The 17,737-nt window shown below is 49.5% G+C and overlaps 1 protein-coding gene across 1 annotated transcript in view; it reads left to right on the forward strand.

Moving 5' to 3' along the window:
* The window catches only part of LOC119846023 (venom factor-like), a 58,078-nt gene that overhangs the window by 13,957 nt on the left and 26,384 nt on the right, over positions 1 to 17,737 (forward strand). The window contains exons 9-22 of the mRNA XM_038379131.2: positions 78 to 198; positions 498 to 613; positions 1,522 to 1,668; positions 2,710 to 2,922; positions 4,608 to 4,802; positions 5,234 to 5,395; positions 5,866 to 5,995; positions 6,910 to 6,981; positions 8,519 to 8,719; positions 9,097 to 9,208; positions 9,490 to 9,575; positions 9,759 to 9,898; positions 12,626 to 12,838; positions 16,414 to 16,474. Coding sequence (XP_038235059.1) covers positions 78 to 198; positions 498 to 613; positions 1,522 to 1,668; positions 2,710 to 2,922; positions 4,608 to 4,802; positions 5,234 to 5,395; positions 5,866 to 5,995; positions 6,910 to 6,981; positions 8,519 to 8,719; positions 9,097 to 9,208; positions 9,490 to 9,575; positions 9,759 to 9,898; positions 12,626 to 12,838; positions 16,414 to 16,474 — 1,969 coding nt within the window. The remainder of the gene's footprint in view (positions 1 to 77; positions 199 to 497; positions 614 to 1,521; positions 1,669 to 2,709; positions 2,923 to 4,607; positions 4,803 to 5,233; positions 5,396 to 5,865; positions 5,996 to 6,909; positions 6,982 to 8,518; positions 8,720 to 9,096; positions 9,209 to 9,489; positions 9,576 to 9,758; positions 9,899 to 12,625; positions 12,839 to 16,413; positions 16,475 to 17,737) is intronic.

A 17,737-nucleotide genomic window follows, 5' to 3' on the forward strand; every position in this document is an offset into this window, starting at 1 on the left:
CATGGAAGTTTGGGAGCCAACAGCTGCACGCGTACGTGTGTGCATGTGACATTAAGAAACCCTTTCCCTCTTTCTAGATACTTGATGGGAATGGGGAAGCAGAGCTAACCAGAGCAATGCTGCAGGCCCGTTTCGTCGACCTTATTGAGCTCATCGGCCACTCAATCTATGTTACTGTGACGGTTTTGACGCAGTCTGGTGAGCAACGGTTTACTTTGGAGAGGTGCAAAAATAAGTCCTCAATTCAGGAAGGATGTGACACTGACTACCTGCTTTCTCTGAGTGCAATTCAAGGCATAGCTTTTGATCTATAGAGTCCTTCATGGCTTGGGTCCCTTGTACCTTGGAAACACCAGGCCAGATCCTACTGTTAATTACAATGGCATAAAAATAGAGTGACCCTGGTAGATTTATTTCTGACTGACAGTGGGGAAGATGAGATCAGAATCTGTCCTGAAACAGCTTTTCTTAACCCATCCTGTGGCTTCTCTGTGCAGGCAGTGATATGGTGGAAGCGGAGAGAACCGGAATTAACATTGTGACATCTCCCTATCAGATCCACTTCACAAAAACACCCAAGTACTTCAAGCCGGGGATGCCCTTTGAACTCATGGTAATATCTCTTCTGCCTAGATCTAGGCCTTTGGGGGGGAGGGGTATTAACAGGAGACAAAGGGCCAGGTTCTTATTTCAAGCCAGAGTATCTCCATTGACATCAATTCATGACTGAGATCAGAATCTGGCTCAAAGCTGACAGTCTATCTAGGAAGCAGTGTGGTGGCGCGGGATACAAAATATGGCATGAGGTCACTCATATGCCTTCGTATGTTGCTTCCTGTCCTTGTACCACTACCAGGGGCTTTAGGGATTCTAGACTCTTCCACTCTCATAATGAGGCTCTACACTGGGCCTAGCGCTACAGGGCCATTTGGCTCAGGTTACATGTCTACCCTACGATCAGAGATGTGATTGCAGCATATGTAGATAGACCCAACCCAGCGTCGATCTAGCTGGCTCAAAGAACGATGCCTGTGAAGCCATGGCAGGCTGTACAACCGACCCTGGATGTGAACTCAAGCAGCTTCACTGCTCTTGTTATTCTGGAGAGCTAGATCAAAGATAGCTTGGGGATGTCTACACATGCTGTGGTCACCCCTTTGATTGCAGGGTCGATACACCCTCCCTATGCAGTTGGACACATAGTAGCTCCTGCGTTGCAGCCTGAGGTTCAAATGCAGTAAGAAGAAAGGTTTGGGAGAGGCCAAGGTTGAGAGGTGGGGAATAGATGAATGATGGAGGAAGGGGAGAATTGGGAAGCAACAGTCCTGGGGAGTGGTAGGAATTTACACCGGGGTAGAGGGGCGCTAGTGCGGACTGGCAGAGGGTAATGAAATTCTAGGGTGGGGCAGCCGGGGGATCATTCTCTCCTGTCTGTCTCTGTTGCTTATTGCACTCACAGAATCTCCAGCCTAGTCCAACATGGCACTGGGCAGTAATCCCTTTGTCTCCCCTTGATCTCAGGTCTACGTTACAAACCCCGATGGCTCGCCAGCAGCCCGCGTTCCCGTTAAGGTGGATGGCTCCCAAGATTCTCGGCTGACTCAGGGAGACGGGACGGCGAAGCTGGTTATCAACACGCCTGGGGGGAAATCACAGTTAGAAATCACCGTGAGTAACCTTCCGTTATCATGGGAGGCTGGGCACAGTGTGTGCACCCATTGGGCAGCCCCCTCCGGGCGATGCCCTGTATACAGCCCTAAATCAGTCATGGGAAGCTGAAGATAATCGTTCACCCTGCAGACAGTGGGCGGTAGTGTAGCTTCAATATGACCACTATTTCCATCTCCAGGCTGGCATAGCACCTGAACTTCATTCTCCCTACGCTGGGTGAGATGTAGTCATTTCCAGTGCCCTGTGATTTGCATTTCACAAGGGGCAGAGTCTTGTGGGAAATGCACAGATATTTGGCAAAGCGCGAAAGGAATTGACTGTATGGTTAATGAAAATGCAACAACATGGAGGGCTGGCTGGTTCGGGCTTAGAAGAGGGCACCAGAAAAGCCAATGATTGACTGGGCCATAGAGACTAAACTTTCTTCTTAATACCAGAGGGGGCTGAGCTGAGATATGGTGGTGGGGGGCCGTGTGGGGAAGCTTCCCCTGCCCAGAGTTCGTGCTGCGGTTGTCCTGTGGCTAGAAAGGCTTCAGTCTTCTGGGCCATTCAAAGCACTAAACTATATAAAGAAACTGAATGGAAGCTTATAAAACACTAAGAATACCTGAAGGAGGACAATGCAGCTTTGTGCCTTGAGCTAAGGCAGCCTGGGTTCAAATTTTGGCTTTGACACTAGTTTGCCGTGCAATCTTCAGTGCGTCACTTCCCCTCCCTGTGCCTCATTTTCCACTATGTAAACTAGGGACCTCCTTTGTAGAGCTCTCCGAGAGCCAGACATGAAAAGCACTAGGTGCTGCTATTAGAATAAGGACTGGAGATCATTAATTTTTCTTGGCTTTATGAACTAGTTTTTATTCATTTAAAGATTTAGGGTCCAGACTTTGCTTTTCATGAAAATGACGTAAATCTGAAGCAGCTCTGAATTTACACCAGTGTAACTGAGAACAGAATCTGGCCCAGACGGATGTGTTAAAGACTCTGTTTTCAGGCTCAAATTTATTTTAACTGACAGTTTTTTTCCCCTGATCCTTCCAGGTAAAAACTGACCGTAGGGACCTCCTGGAGAACCGTCAGGCCCATAAGTCCATGGTGGCTGAAGCCTATCAGACCCAAGGAGGATCTAAAAATTATCTCCATCTGGCAGTTGCCTCTACTGAGATCAGACCTGGAGACAACTTACTTGTGAACTTCCACCTGCAAACTAGTAGCCAAAGTATTGTGAACAAGAACATGTATTTCACCTACCTGGTAAGTGTTGTGCTCCAAGGTAGTAGGTTCTCCTTTTACATCCAGGCACTGAAGACTCCATAGTGACATAGAAGCAGGGCTTAAATTCTTACAGAGTATTTCCCGGAATCCCCCCCACCTCTCCCCAACATGCTATAAAAACTCAAGGGAGGTTGAAAATATTTACCGGAGAGCTCCAGCTGAATTTAAGCCCTGCATAGAAGCTTTATTACTCATGTCTACATGGCCTGGAGTAGCCACCCAGCACTGACTAAACTCCCAATGTCATCTTCTCAAGGCTGAACATAAACGGTGGATGGATTATCTGGGGACAGAATTTTGCTTTAGTTGCTCCAAAGTCCCGATTGGGAAATTGGAGGAGACTCCCCAAACATTATTGCGTTGCAATCAAAGTCTGAATTTGGGGGTAAGGCAGATGCACATAGAAGGATGCACCCACCTGGAGCAGATTTACCATGAAACAAACTGTGTGGTGGCACAGGGCCCCCAATGACAGGGGCGCCTCCAAAATGCAGGACAAATATCTGACAACCTGCCCCCGAGCAGCAGGCTTAGACAGGCTGCCTGTGTGCCATGGCCGGTGGCCCCACACCGCTCCCGGAAGCAGCCAGCTGCTGATGCATCTCTGTGCGCCCCTGGCTGGGCGGGACGCAGCTCTGCATGCTGCCTCTGCCCCGGGCAGCGCATGGAGACCCGCTGTCCCCCTCCCCCTAAGGGGCATGCAGAGACGTGCCAGCAGCAGGGCAAAGTGGCTCTCTGCCCGCTTTGCCTCCCTCCCTCTGCACTGCTTCACTCCCGGAAGCAGCCGGTATGTCCCTGCGGCCCCTGGCAGGGGTGGGGGGGTGTCTCCGCGCCAATTCCACAGCTCCCATTGCCCAGGAACTGCGGCCAATGGGAGCTGTGGGGGTGGCACCTGAGGCCAGCGGCCCGCAGACACACCTTGGACATCCCCTCTCTCCCCCCGACCTAGGAGTTGCTGCTGGTGGGGGGGGGTGTGTTGTGCTGGTCGCTTTGGGAGCCACGCCGCCCCCTATCCACCTCCTGCACCCCAACCCCCTGCCCCAGCCCAGAGCCTGCACCCAGCACCCAAACTTCCTCCCAGAGCCTGCACCCCTCACCTCTCCTCCCACACCCCAACCCCCTGCCCCAATCAAGGTGCCTCACTTTATTTTGATTTACTTTCCATTACTTTATAATATAGGAGGAAGATGAAGAAAAAAAGAATGAAAAACAGGGGAGAGAAAAGAGAATGTTCTTTTTCTTGGCTGGGTCCTGAAGGGGAGTGGGGGATGCGAAAATGAAGCCGCTCACAGGGCCCCACTAACTCTAAATCCACCACTGACTCACAGTCCTTTGCTCTAACCACTAGATCGCACTCCCACGCAGAACCAGAAGTAGAATCCAGGGGTCCAGACTCCCAGGCCTTTGCTCCAACCAGTTCCTGGTCTAACCCATTCCAATCATGAGGGATGGTCCTAAATTGGATGAGGCTTGGATCTGGGAGTCTGAAGAGTATCTGAATAGCAGACCTTCCACATCTCAGGCCAGATCCTGCAGTCCTCAGCCAGTTCCATCAACTCTAGATCTTAATGTATATCTGAAACATTCCAAGTCTCTTGGTCTTATCCAGGTGGATGATGAGGTTCATTGTCCTTCACAACCCATGTCTCATGTTTCCCTGTTAGATCCTGAATAAAGGGAAGATCATCCAGGCTGGAAGACAGGCCAAGCAGGCTGCACAAACTCTGGTGACCATGTCCCTGCCCATCACTCCAGACCTCATCCCTTCATTCCGCATCTTGGCTTACTACCATGTAGGAAATTCGGAGATTGTAGCAGACTCGGTCTGGGTGGATGTCCAGGACACCTGCATGGGAATGGTGGGTTGGTTTTCTCTCTGGTCCTCTGGATCTAGGCCTGTTCATACAAATTGACACTTGTTGTCATAAAGCCATCACTATTATCCACGATTTTCTTCTCGCTTCAAGATTCAGACTTCTTTTTCTTTCTCCTTTAGCACAATGGAGACCAGGGCACCATTCAATCATGTCTGGAGAGAAGAAACACACAGAAAGTCATTTTTAGGGATAATGGGACTAATTCAGCTCTCAGCGTCTCCTGGGTCAATAGCGCAATTAAGAGATTCCTTAGAGATGCAATAGAAAGATAGATAGAAATTAAGGTCTATAAATAGATTCCTTTGGAATCTAGACTCAGCTTCAGATTTACTCTACTTTCTTATGCTAAGAAAGGAAGTAAATGGTTTCATCTGCCATAAAATAACCCCCTTGCTTCACCCTTTTCTAAATAGCTGGTGGTGAAAGGAGCCACCGAGGTGGACAATAGAATCCACAAGCCAGGGTCCTCAATGAAAATCAAAGTGGAAGGAGACGCTGGAGCGCGTGTCGGGCTGGTGGCCGTGGACAAGGGAGTCTATGTTCTGAACAAGAAACACAAGATTTCGCAAACAAAGGTGGGCCATGTAAACATCGGGACATTGGCTGTGACTGGTGGTGTTTTACGGGGTGGAAGGTACTGAGCTGAGATTTTGTTTGGTAATAGCAAGAATTTTTTGCTTGCAGGCGTACTCCTTGGGGTGGGCTCTTCTTCAGACTCAATCAAAGCAGGGGTGGGCCAGTTCAATCCTTGAATGGGAGACTTTAAAGGAAACCCAGGGAGTTACAAGAAGTAGTTTTGGTGACTCAGAAGGAGGCCTGCACCAGGAGGCTCACTCCAAAACACCATGTAGATAGAGCATTTTTAATTTGTAGCATTCAAAGAGCAAAATCTAGTCTTCAGCCGGTAAAGTGCTTTGAGACCTTTCTGGCTGGGAGGCCAAAGGGACCAAGGGGAATTAGAACCTCGGTGGAAGTCCAGGCCTATATGTGTACAAAATACCATTATTCATAATGATTTCCCATCATCTATGCCCACTCTTCACAGATCTGGGACACGGTGGAAAAGAGTGACATTGGGTGCACACCTGGCAGTGGCAAGGACAATAAGGGTGTGTTTGCAGATGCTGGACTGAGCCTGGAGACCAGCATTAAGATTTCAACACCCCCGAGATCAGGTATCACTGCATGGATCTGAAACTCCTTGCTTACCTCCCCATTCAGCAACTAGCTTCACAGACTGGCTGATCTCTGGGTCGCTCGGGGTATTGGTAACAGGGTTTCAAAACTATCCACCTCCAAGTCTTTGTTCACCTGCCCCAGGACACTACCAATTGAAAGCCAGCCTCTTGGTGGTCTGTGCTGTGATGGTTTCAATCTGCCTCCCAGTGGTCAAGTGTCCAGAGAAGGTGGCTTGGCCTAGAACAGAGGTAGTCAATAGGCGGACCACACGCCAAATCTGGATTGCCAGATGCTTTTGAATGGACCCTGAAATCTTTTTATTTACTTATCATCATGATCATCATCATCATCATCATTATTGGTTTTTTATTATTATTTTCTCTGGAGTCTGGACCTTGACTACACCTTGACCCAGAAATTTGGACCTTGACAAAAAATAATTGACTACCCCTGGCCTAGATTTTAGAGGGGGACAGGGAATCAGAACTCCTGGGTTCTGTTTCTAGCTCTTGGAGATAGTGGGGTAGGTTAGATGGGTTGCAGTAGGATGCAGGATTCAGGAAGCCTAGATTCCATTTCTGACTCTGCCATTTGCGTGATTTTGGGGATGACATTTCACCTCTAAAAAAGAAAAGGAGGACTTGTGGCTTAGAGACTAACAAATGTCACCTCTGTGTGTCTCAGCTTTGCCATCTACCAATTGGGGATAATGATATTTGCCTTTGTAAAGTGTTTTGAGGTTCTTGGATGAAAGGGGCATAGACATGCCTTGTCTGATTGTTACATCACAAAAGCCATCACCACAACGGCCAGCTGAGTCTGAGCAGGGAGGCTAAGGACTGGTTGGATCACAGAGACTGAGCTCCCTTCTGTCCAGGGCTTCATTTCTGTTTCTCTACTCTTTCTGCAGATCCAGAGTGTCCCCAGCCAGCAAAGCACCAGCGCCGCTCTGTTCAGCTAATTGAATATAAGGCAAACAAAAGTAGGTACCAGTGAGACTGGGGGAAAGGATTTGTCATCCCTGGTCAAACCATCTGTCCAGCAAGGTGGATATCCTGCTTCCCAAGAATGACCAACATCTGATGCTTTACAGGAAGGCAAAATTCCCACCCATGCCAATGTATCTGACCCCCTAGTGCAACATTTCTCGAACTGGGGTCCGTGAGGGCACTCCAGGGCGTCTGTGAGCCGCACTGATCAACTCCTCCCCTTCCCTCTCTCAAATCCTTCGCCTTCCTCTCAGTGCCTCCTGCATGCCGGGGAACAGCTGTTCAGCAGCATGCAGGAGGAGCTGGGAGGGAGGGGGAGGAGTGGGGATGGGGTGTGCTCAGGGGAGGGGGCTGAAAGAACCAGGGAAAAGGAAGGGCAGGAGTGGAGCAGGGGCAGGAAGAGGTGGGATGGGGTCTTGGGGGAAGGGGTGGAGTGGGGGCGGGGCCTGGGGCTGAGCAAGGGGTTTTGGGGTTTGTGAAAAATTTTAAATCAAAATGGGGGTCCTCAGGTTGCTAAAGTTTGAGAGCTGCTGCCCTAGTGCATTGTTGTACCGGAGAGATGAGGATGATGCCTGGGTGACTCAGAGGAGCATGGTGCTCTTTGTAATCGAGAACAGGGAAAGTGGAGTTGGATTGAGAGGAGAAGCTCAGTTTTACCTATGTTCAGATGCAGCTGGCTGCATGATGCACAGGACCGGCAGGTGCAGGGGGATCTAGGCTGGTCTAACATGCACTCCAAGGAGCTGGAAGAAGGTTTCCGTGAAAATGAGGAAGGAACTTTCCCATGCGTACTCTAGCACCCTTCTTTTGTTGCTTTTCATGCTGCACGTGTCTTTTCTGCCCCTTCACGGTGTGGATTCCACTGGCTTCGACTCCGGGCCAGATGCTCATTTGCATGAACCATGCAGTCGATGTCATGTCCACAGTGGAAAACTCCCCTGGTGGATGGGAATTCCCCATTAAATCAGCAAAGGCACGTTTTGTGTCAGCCCCCCACTCCATCTCCAGTGTAGGCAGCTGCTCAGGGGGTGGGAAGGAAAACAAGGCAGGGAGAGATGGGAAAGGGGTGTTCTGCTTTGCCAGCCCTCTTCTGGGGTAAGGCCCATAGGAACAATGACCTAATGCTAGGAGCATAGGTTAGAACAGCCCATGTATCACTGGGAAAGATCCACCTATAGGATAAGGGCACTGTAACTGAGTCCCCGACGACCCTGTCAGCATTCCCTTGCTCTGAGCAGCGTTCAGATGCAGGGGAAAATCTGGACCCCAGTTTCAGGGAACCTAATTCATGTGTGATGCGCAAGGGGGGTAAGTGAGATGCACCAGTAGGTGAGTGTGAGCGTAAGGGTGTCTGTGTTGGGGTAACGTACACTCTGTGCGGGCTGGGAGAAGGTGTAAGTTTCACCAGCTTTGACTCTCCTCTGCCTTTTGCCCGTCTCTACTAGAGAGTAAAGAGGATTGAGACATTGCGAGAGACAACAGGCTCAGCGGACGCTCAGTAGGAGAGACCTTGTGGTTTGTATATTTCAGCGGCAGATTACCAGGACCAGGCAGTGAAGAAATGCTGCGAAGACGGGATGTACGAGAACCCCATGGGGCACAGCTGCGAGAAGCGGGCTGGGTACATCCTGGATACAGCCGAGTGCAAGAAGGCCTTCCTCGACTGCTGCAACTATATCAAGACTGTACGGGACGAGCGGCAACGGGAGCTCCACCTGGAACTGTCACGAAGCAAGTGCCAGGGTTTTAATATCTCTCAGAGGAGGGACAGTGGAAGAATATTCGGCCACACGAGCCAGTGCTGCTCACGTTCACTGAGTGAGATCCGTGTCCCAGAGCATAGGCAGCTAGAAAAGGCTCACCATATGTGGAAGCAGCCAAAGAAGAAGAGCACATCACTCTGGGATGTTGTGGGGGAGATAGGCAACCAAATGTGGGTGGCTGGCACCTTCCCCCATCTAGCCACCCACCTATACTCCAATCCCAGAACATGGTGGCATCAAAACATAACCGTTTATGCCACGACATCACTACCATCCTATTGAGTCTCAATGCAGGGCACTGAAGATTTCACAGCTTGGCTAACTACCTCTGATTTAACATCCCAGGTCACATTGATGAAGGGTTCTTACAAGATGAAGATATTACTTCAAGGAGCCACTTTCCAGAGAGTTGGTTATGGCAAGTGGAACAGCTGACCCAGCCACCAAACAAAGACGGGTAAGAGCTCTGTAGTTCTCACAGGACCATTGGGTGTAAATCAGTAAATCTCTATTGACCTGGCCCATTGTTCCGTGATATATTTTGCCCCAAAACCAAAGGCAGGGCATAAGTGGATCCAACTGCTGCTGAAGTACGTGTCTATAGCTGGTTAGGATCTCAGTGTCCGATCTCATTTAAGGATGGGTGGATTTGGGATTTAGACCCTTGGATTGAGACTGCTCCATGAGACCCAGCTTCTTCCTTCTGTAAATTAAACCTCCGCCCCCCTCTCCTTGTAGAATTTCGTCCAAGATCATAAACATTTTCCTGAAGGATTCCATCACCACCTGGGAAGTGCTGGCTGTGAGCCTCTCCGAAACCAAAGGTGAGGGCACCACCAGCTTGCTGAAGTGAGCCAATAGAAATTTGAAGGGAGAAAAGGGGCTCCAGGCAACAACAGACCTGGAAACATCACAGTGAGATGGAACAATCCAGGCGATAGCAAATGGGTTTCGATATTAAAGCGTAAACCCCGTTGATCCTCACCCGAGGTCCTTTCCCACCGCAGGAATCTGTGTGGCTGATCCCTATGAGATCACAGTGATGAAGGACTTTTTCATCGATCTCCGGCTGCCCTATTCGGTCGTGAGGAATGAGCAGGTGGAGATCCGGGCTATTCTCTACAACTATCAGGATGACAAAATCAAGGTAAACTCAAATCTAGCACCTAGGTATTGCATTGCTAGTTACACTTCAGACAGGTCATTAGATCCAGGAGTGCTCAACTCAAGATCTCCCCGCCACACAGAAAACTACAGGCCCAAGCTGCATGGGTAGTGGGTATAACTGGCCATGAGAGGCTAAACCCAAAATACGATGTGGCCCACCCACGCTCTGCCCCGAGGCCCCGCTCCTGCATTCCGCTCTTCCCCCTGGCCTTGCCCACACTGCTCCTCTTCCTGCCCCCCATCCACCTCTTCCCCCACAGCCGCTCTGCCCCCCTCTCGTGCTGCTCACCCACCTCCCCTGTGACCTCCCCACCTGCCTCTCACGCCTCTCCGCCCCCTTCCTCGAGTCCCCCCGCCCGCCTTTCGTGCCTCTTCACCCCCTCCCGCCCCCACCACTTGCACCTCTTCTCCTGAAGAGGCAGAGGCAAGGGTGGCAGGTGGTGGATGGAGGAGGAAGCAGAGAGAGGCGTAAGCAGCGGGGGGGTCCTTGGGGGAGTGGGGCCTGGGGCGGAGTGGGGGTGGAGCATGAGTGGAGCCCTCGGGGGGGAGCAGGGGGCGGGGCCACGGTCCAGGGGCTGATGGTCCCCACCACTTCTAGGGATCTTCCAGCACTCAGGCCCCCGCCTTCCCCAACGCCAGAGTCACGTGTTGCCAGTGCCAAGCTGGTTCTGTCCTGAAAGAGACACATTAAAATGATCAGGTGAAACAGAGCCTATTCGCGGTGTGTATTTACAGAAGTTCATTCCCAAAATGAGGGCTGCTTGGTGGTCATCGTCTGACTAAACTGGGTTCGCGGTTTCACTTCTGAATGGGACATATGTCTGTAATGTGGGCTTGAATGTCCTCTAGTGGTAATTCTGACTATATGGCCATGCTGGGTCAGACCAGTGGTCTTCCAACAGGTGATTCAGAGGGAATGAACAGAACAGGGCAATTATCGAGTGATCCCTCCTCTGTCATCCAGTCCCAGGGGCTTCTGGCTGCCAGAGTTTTAGGGACACCCAGAGCATGGGTTTGCACCTGACCATCTTGGGTAATTCCATTGATGGACATGTCCTCCATAAACTTAGCTAATTCTTTTCTGAACCCAGTTATACTTTTGGATTTTGCAACGTCCCCTGGCAATGAGTTCCACAGGTTGACTGTGCAGTGCATGAAGAAATACTTCCTTACATTTGTTTTAAATCTGCTTCCTATTAACTTTATTGGAGGACCCCTGGTTCCTGTGTTATGTGAAGGGGTAAATGACACTTCCCAATTCACTTTTCTCACACCATTCATAATTTTATAAATCTCTATTATATCCTCCCCACAGTCATCTCTTTTCTAAGATTAACAGTCCTAGTTTTCTTAATTTCCCCTCATATGGAAGCTGTTCCATCCCTTTAATCATGTTTGTTTCCCCTCTCTGTAGTTTTTCCAATTCTAATATATGTTTTTTCAGATGGTATGACCAGAACTGCAAGCAGTATTCAAGGTGTGGACATACCATGGATTTATATAGGGGCATTATGATATTTTCTGTCTTCTTATCCATCTGATTCCTAATAGTTCCTCACGTTCTGATCGCTTTTTTGACAGCTGCTGCATATTGATCAGATATCTTCAGAGAACTCTCCACAATGACTCCAAGATCTCTATCTTGACTGGAAACAACTAATTTAGACCCATCATTTTATGCGTATAGTTAGCATTATGTTTTCCAATGTGCATTACTTTGCAGTTATCAACATTAAATTTCATCTGCCATTTTCTTGCCCAGTCATACAGGTTTGCAAGATCCCTTAGTAACTCTTCGCAGTCTGCTTTGGACTTAACTATCTTGAGTAAATTTGTATTGTCTGCAAACTTTGTCACCTCATTGTTTATCCCCTTTTGCAGATCATTTATGACTATGCTGAAGAGAACAGGTCCCAGTACAGATCCTTGGGGAAACCCACTATTTACTTCTTGGCTGTGAAAACTGATCGTTTATTGCAACCCTTTGTTTCCTAACTTTTAACCAAATGGTGCATCCGATGAAGTGTACTGTAGCCCACAAAAGCTTATGCTCTAATAAATTTGTTAGTCTCTAAGGTGCCACAAGTCCTCCTGTTCTTTTTGCGGATGCAGACTAACACGGCTGCTACTCTGAAACTTTTAACCAGTTACTGATCCAGGAGAGGACCTTTCCTCTTATCCCATGACTGCTTACTTTGTTCAAGAGCCTTTGGTTTGTGATCTTGTCAAAGCTTTTCTGAAAGTCCAAGTACACTATATCTTCTGGATCACCCGTGTCCACATGCTTGCTGATATCCTCACCCCAGCCTCCTCATCGCAAAGCCACAGCCCCAGTTGACTTTCATTGGTCTTCTTCTTGTCCATCTCAGCTGTCAGTCTAAAGACTGAATAGGCAATTGGCAGAGATGAATAGGCAGAGCTTGCCCTGCTACTGCTTGTGCTGTCCCCAATCTGTGGACAAATGTGGTACTTAGGTTTCTAGGGGATGCCAGTCTGGATCCTTTGGCTTCATTACACATCAACCAGTGCTTTTTAGCCTATTTATAGGACTTGTTCTTGGAGAGATGCTGCAAAATGCATTTGGCACCTGGCAGGATCGGACCCTCAGACCCCAGCCAGCAAAGCAGTAACCTGTAACAGAGAGAACAGGTCCCCTCTGGTTACCATACTCCACTGGGTAAAAGCTGCCCCCATGTTCTCTTCCCAGGTCCGAATGGAGCTGATACACAATCCAGCTTTCTGCAGCGCGTCCTCTTCCAAAATGAAATACCGGCAGATCCTGGAAATCGAGCCCATGTCTTCCCGGGCGGTGCCACTCATGATCATCCCGCTGGAGCTAGGGTTGCACGACGTTGAGGTGAAAGCAGCTGTCTGGGACTCATACGCATCCGACGGTGTGAAGAAGAAGCTGAAGGTTGTGGTATGTACTGGGTGACAGGCCCATCCCATCTGGTCACAGGACAAGCAGCTGGTGGCCTGGCTAGGTTGTCTTTGGAATCTGGGCTTTACCTTACCTCAGAAGTTAACACCTACATCCTTGGCCCACTTCCTTCCCTCCCTGCGGTGACCACAGCAGCCTTGTTAATGGCCTAGTTGCTGCTCGTAACTCTGCAAGGTGTCCCATGAGAGACCCGAGCTCAGCTGCTAAGCCCACTAGTGTCTTGCTCCTTGGATCAACACCCTGAGCGGGCTCCATTTCTGCAGTAAAATTATGGGAAGACATTTTAAAGATATTCTCACACACTTCATGGAAAATGAACATGGTACAACATGGTTTTACAAAAGGTAGATCGTGCCAAACCAACCTAATCTCCTTTTTTGAAAAAGTAACAGATTTTTTAGATAAAGGAAATGTAGTGGATCTAATTTACCTAGATTTCAGTAAGGCATTTGATACCGTGCCACATGGGGAATTATTAGTTAAATTGGAGAAGATGGGGATCAATATGAACATCAAAAGGTGGATAAGGAATTGGTTAAAGGGGAGACTGCAACGGGTCCTACTGAAAGGCGAACTGTCAGGTTGGAGGGAGGTTACCAGTGGAGTTCCTCAGGGATCGGTTTTGGGACCACTCTTATTTAATCTTTTTATTACTGACCTTGGCACAAAAAGTGGGAGTGTGCTAATAAAGTTTGCAGATGATACAAAGCTGGGAGGTATTGCCAATTCGGAGAAGGATCGGGATATTATACAGGAGGATCTGGATGACCTTGTAAACTGGAGTAATAGTAATAAGATGAAATTTAATAGTGAGAAGTGTAAGGTTATGCATTTCGGGATTAATAACAAGAATTTTAGTTATAAGTTGGGGACGCATCAATTAGAAGTAACGGAAGAGGAGAAGGACCTTGGAGTATTGGTTGATCATAGGATGACTATGAGCTGCCAATGTGATATGGCTGTGAAAAAAGCTAATGCGGTTTTGGGATGCATCAGGAGAGGCATTTCCAGTAGGGATAAGGAGGTTTTAGTACCGGTATACAAGGCACTGGTGAGACCTCACCTAGAATACTGTGTGCAGTTCTGGTCTCCCATGTTTAAAAAGGATGAATTCAAACTGGAGCAGGTACAGAGAAGGTCTACTAGGATGATCCGAGGAATGGAAAACTTGTCTTATGAAAGGAGACTTAAGGAGCTTGGCTTGTTTAGCCTAACTAAAAGAAGGTTGAGGGGAGATATGATTGCTCTCTATAAATATATCAGAGGGATAAATATAGGAGAGGGAGAGGAATTATTTAAGCTCAGCACCAATGTGGACACAAGAACAAATGGGTATAAACTGGCCACCAGGAAGTTTAGACTTGAAATCAGACGAAGGTTTTTAACCATCAGAGGAGTGAAGTTTTGGAATAACCTTCCAAGGGAAGCATGGGGGCAAAAGATCTATCTGGTTTTAAGATTCTACTCGATAAGTTTATGGAGGAGATGGTATGATGGGATAATGGGATTTTGGTAAGTAATTGATCTTTAAATATTCAGGGTAAATAGGCCAAATCCCCTGAGATGGGATATTAGATGGATGGGATCTGATTTACTATAGAAAATTCTTTCCTGGTATCTGGCTGGTGAATCTTGCCCATGTGCTCAGGGTTTAGCTGATTGCCATATTTGGGGTCGGGAAGGAATTTTCCTCCAGGGCAGATTGGAGAGGCCCTGGAGGCTTTTTTGCCTTCCTCTGTAGCATGGGGCATGGTTGACTGGAGGGAGGCTTCTCTGCTCCTTGAAGTTTTGAACCATGATTTAAGGACTTCAATAGCTCAGACATGGGTGAGGTTTTTCATAGGAGTGGGTGGGTGAGATTCTGTGGCCTGCGCTGTGCAGGAGTTCGGACTAGATGATCAGAATGGTCCCTTCTGACCTTAGTATCTATGAATCTATGAAAATATTTCTGGCGCATCTCAAGGAATCATCTCATGAGCTCTCACTGCACAGGAAGGATGGTCCAGTGGTTAAAGTATTGACCTAAGATGTAGGAGACTTGGGATTGATTCCCTGCTGTGCCACAGACTCCCTGTGTGACCTTGGCAAGTCACTTAGGCTCTCTGCTCTTCAATTATCCATCTGTAAAATGGGGATGTTAGCGCTGCCCTACGTCCCAGGGGGGTTGTGGGGATACATCCATGCAAGATCGTGAAGCACTCAGATACTACAGTGATGAGGGCCAAGATAGACCCTCCCAAACATCCTTAGTCTGGCCCTGTGAATAGTGGTCTGATATTGGAGGACATGAGTCAGTTATATTTGAGAGCGAGGTGGGTCCAGAAGTGCCAGAACTGACTCTTCCAGCTTGCCCATGGAAAATCAGTGCCATTTGGCCTCTTAATGGGAGACTTCACTTGGGGGATCAGGGGTCCTTCACTGATAACTGCAACAACATATAGCCGTGAGAACACCGATTCTTTACCCGCTTGGTTCTAGGGGCTAACTCATTCCTGGTAGAGCTCCCCTGAAGTCAGTAGATACACACCAGAGCAGCATTTGGGGCTGTGAAGGGGGCTTCCCCCTTTTCCTTCAAAGATGCAGCATGACCAGAAGGAAACATTCCTTCTCCAGTTTCTTTCTCCTGACCTGAGGGAGAGCTGAGTGAAGTTCAAAAGGCTTGTCCCTTCCACCAACAGATGTTGGTCAATAAAAGATATTACCTGACCCCGACTCCCTCTTCCCCCCCCCCCCGCCCTTGTGTCTCTCTCATCCTGGGATGGGGGGGCCAAGGAACCATGGCCCTCCCACTTTCGCCATGGGCCCAGCCCCCAGCCCTTCCTCTTCCCCCCGAGGCCCTGCCCCAGGCCAGGCCGGAAGCTGGAGCCCGGCCCAGGGAATCTGGGCTGCTGTGGGGAGCTGCAGACCCTCCACCTGCCCTAGGCAGGGACGCGGGCCGGGGGCTGCTCTTGGGCCCTCTGACCCCGGGCAGGTGGTGCGGCCTGGGCTCCTCAGCTGGGGTCCAGCTTGGCTGGGGGACAGGGCTTTGGGGGAAGAGGAGGGGCAGGGCCACAGAGGGCATGGGACCTCATGGGGCCCCCCCACTTTTAGGAAGAATCCGTTGCCCACAGGTGCCAACTTTTCAAAGAGCCGGGGGGTGCTCGACCCCAGCCCCGCCCCCCACTCCATTCCTTCTTCCAAGGCTCCACCCTCTCCCTGCCTCTTCCTGCCCCCTCACCCGAGCGTGCCGCGTCCTCCCTCCCTCCCTCCCAGCCTCCCGCACGCCGCGAAACAGCTATTTGCGGTGGGTGGGAGGCATGGGGAAGGAGGAGGCGGCGCTGATCCGCGAGGCCCGCTGGGGGGGTGGCAAGCACTGTGGGGGCAGGCGGGGAGCTGATAGGGGGCTGCCGGTGGGTGCTCAGCACCCACCATATTTTCTTTGTGGGTGCTCCAGCCCCAGAGGACCCCGGAGTCGGTGCCTATGCTATCACCCCTGTCCTGGGACGAACCCGGCTACAACAATGTTGCAAATAACTTTTGTTACACTTTGATCGTGTGTTCTTCTTCCCTCCTAGCCTGAAGGGATGAGAATAACACAAACTGTTATATCCACTGTGCTGGATCCAGCTGCAGCAGGTGAGTAACCACAGTGATTGGGTATCTGGCTGGTGAATCTTGCCCACATGCTCAGGGTTCAGCTGATCGCCATATTTGGGGTCGGGAAGGAATTTTCCTCCAGGGCAGATTGGCAGAGGCCCTGGGGGTTTTTTGCCTTCCTCTGCAGCATGGGGCATGGGTCACTTGCTGGAGGATTCTCTGCTCCTTGAAGTCTTTAAACCACAATTTGAGGACTTCAATAACTCAGACATAGGTGAGAGGTTTTTCACAGGAGTGGGTGGGTGAGATTCTGTGGCCTGCATTGTGCAGGAGGTCGGACTAGATGATCATAATGGTCCCTTCTGACCTTAGTATCTATGAATCTATGATTTGTCTTTATATAGCAACTTTCATTCTGCAAAAGCCTAGTGAGCACACAAGGTATAGATAAGTGAGGGTGTCTCATTTTTGGAGCCCTCGTATCTTTCAAATGCTTTGCCCAATTTGCCTCAGACTCACCAGAAAAATTCTGCGCCTGCCATACGATCATGCCTGGGGATTTTCAAATGGATTGCTTCGGTTTTTGTGAGATGTGAGGCTGCCAGTGTCAAGCTGTCAATGGAAGACTTGCATCAGTTCCATGGAATATCCCCCACTTGTTTAAAATTTGGGTGAAATATGGACATCTCTTTGGTCCCTCTGTCTGCCTCACACAATCATGTAACACCACAGCATATATCCATCTAAGGTACTTACACATACCATAGTAACTGAGTGTGACAGGTTGGACCCCCCTGTCCGGGTGCCACCTGATGTGCTGGGATCCCACTGCGTCCGCCCGTTCCACCAGTCTGGGCTTCCGCACCCTGTCCTTGCTGTGCCAGGCCTTCAAGCCTTCTCTGGCACAGACACAGGTAAGGCCACACCCAGCGGCAAACACAGACTGAAATCAGCTCCGTGTGGGAAGATGCAGCTCGGGGATTTACCCAGTGCTCACATGCACACCTCCTTTGGGGTGTAAACCCAAAATAATATTGTCTTGCGCTGTATAGAGAGATCTGCACAGTGCAAGCTCATGAAAATCGCCCCCTTCCTCAATGTGGAGGGAGATACGCACAGGGTAGAAGAGGAGAACATTTTAGAAAATGTTTGATTCCAAAACTAGAGATGATTCTCCATCACTGGAGGCAACGGAGGAAGAATAGAGGCCCGACCCCGGACTGGTGCCTCTGGGCACTACTGCAGTACAAATAATCATAATTAATAATAAGATGAAAAGTAGTGGAGAATCAGGCCACTAAT

The sequence above is a fragment of the Dermochelys coriacea genome, chromosome 20 (assembly GCF_009764565.3).
Source record: "Dermochelys coriacea isolate rDerCor1 chromosome 20, rDerCor1.pri.v4, whole genome shotgun sequence".
NCBI classification, from domain to species: domain Eukaryota; kingdom Metazoa; phylum Chordata; order Testudines; family Dermochelyidae; genus Dermochelys; species Dermochelys coriacea.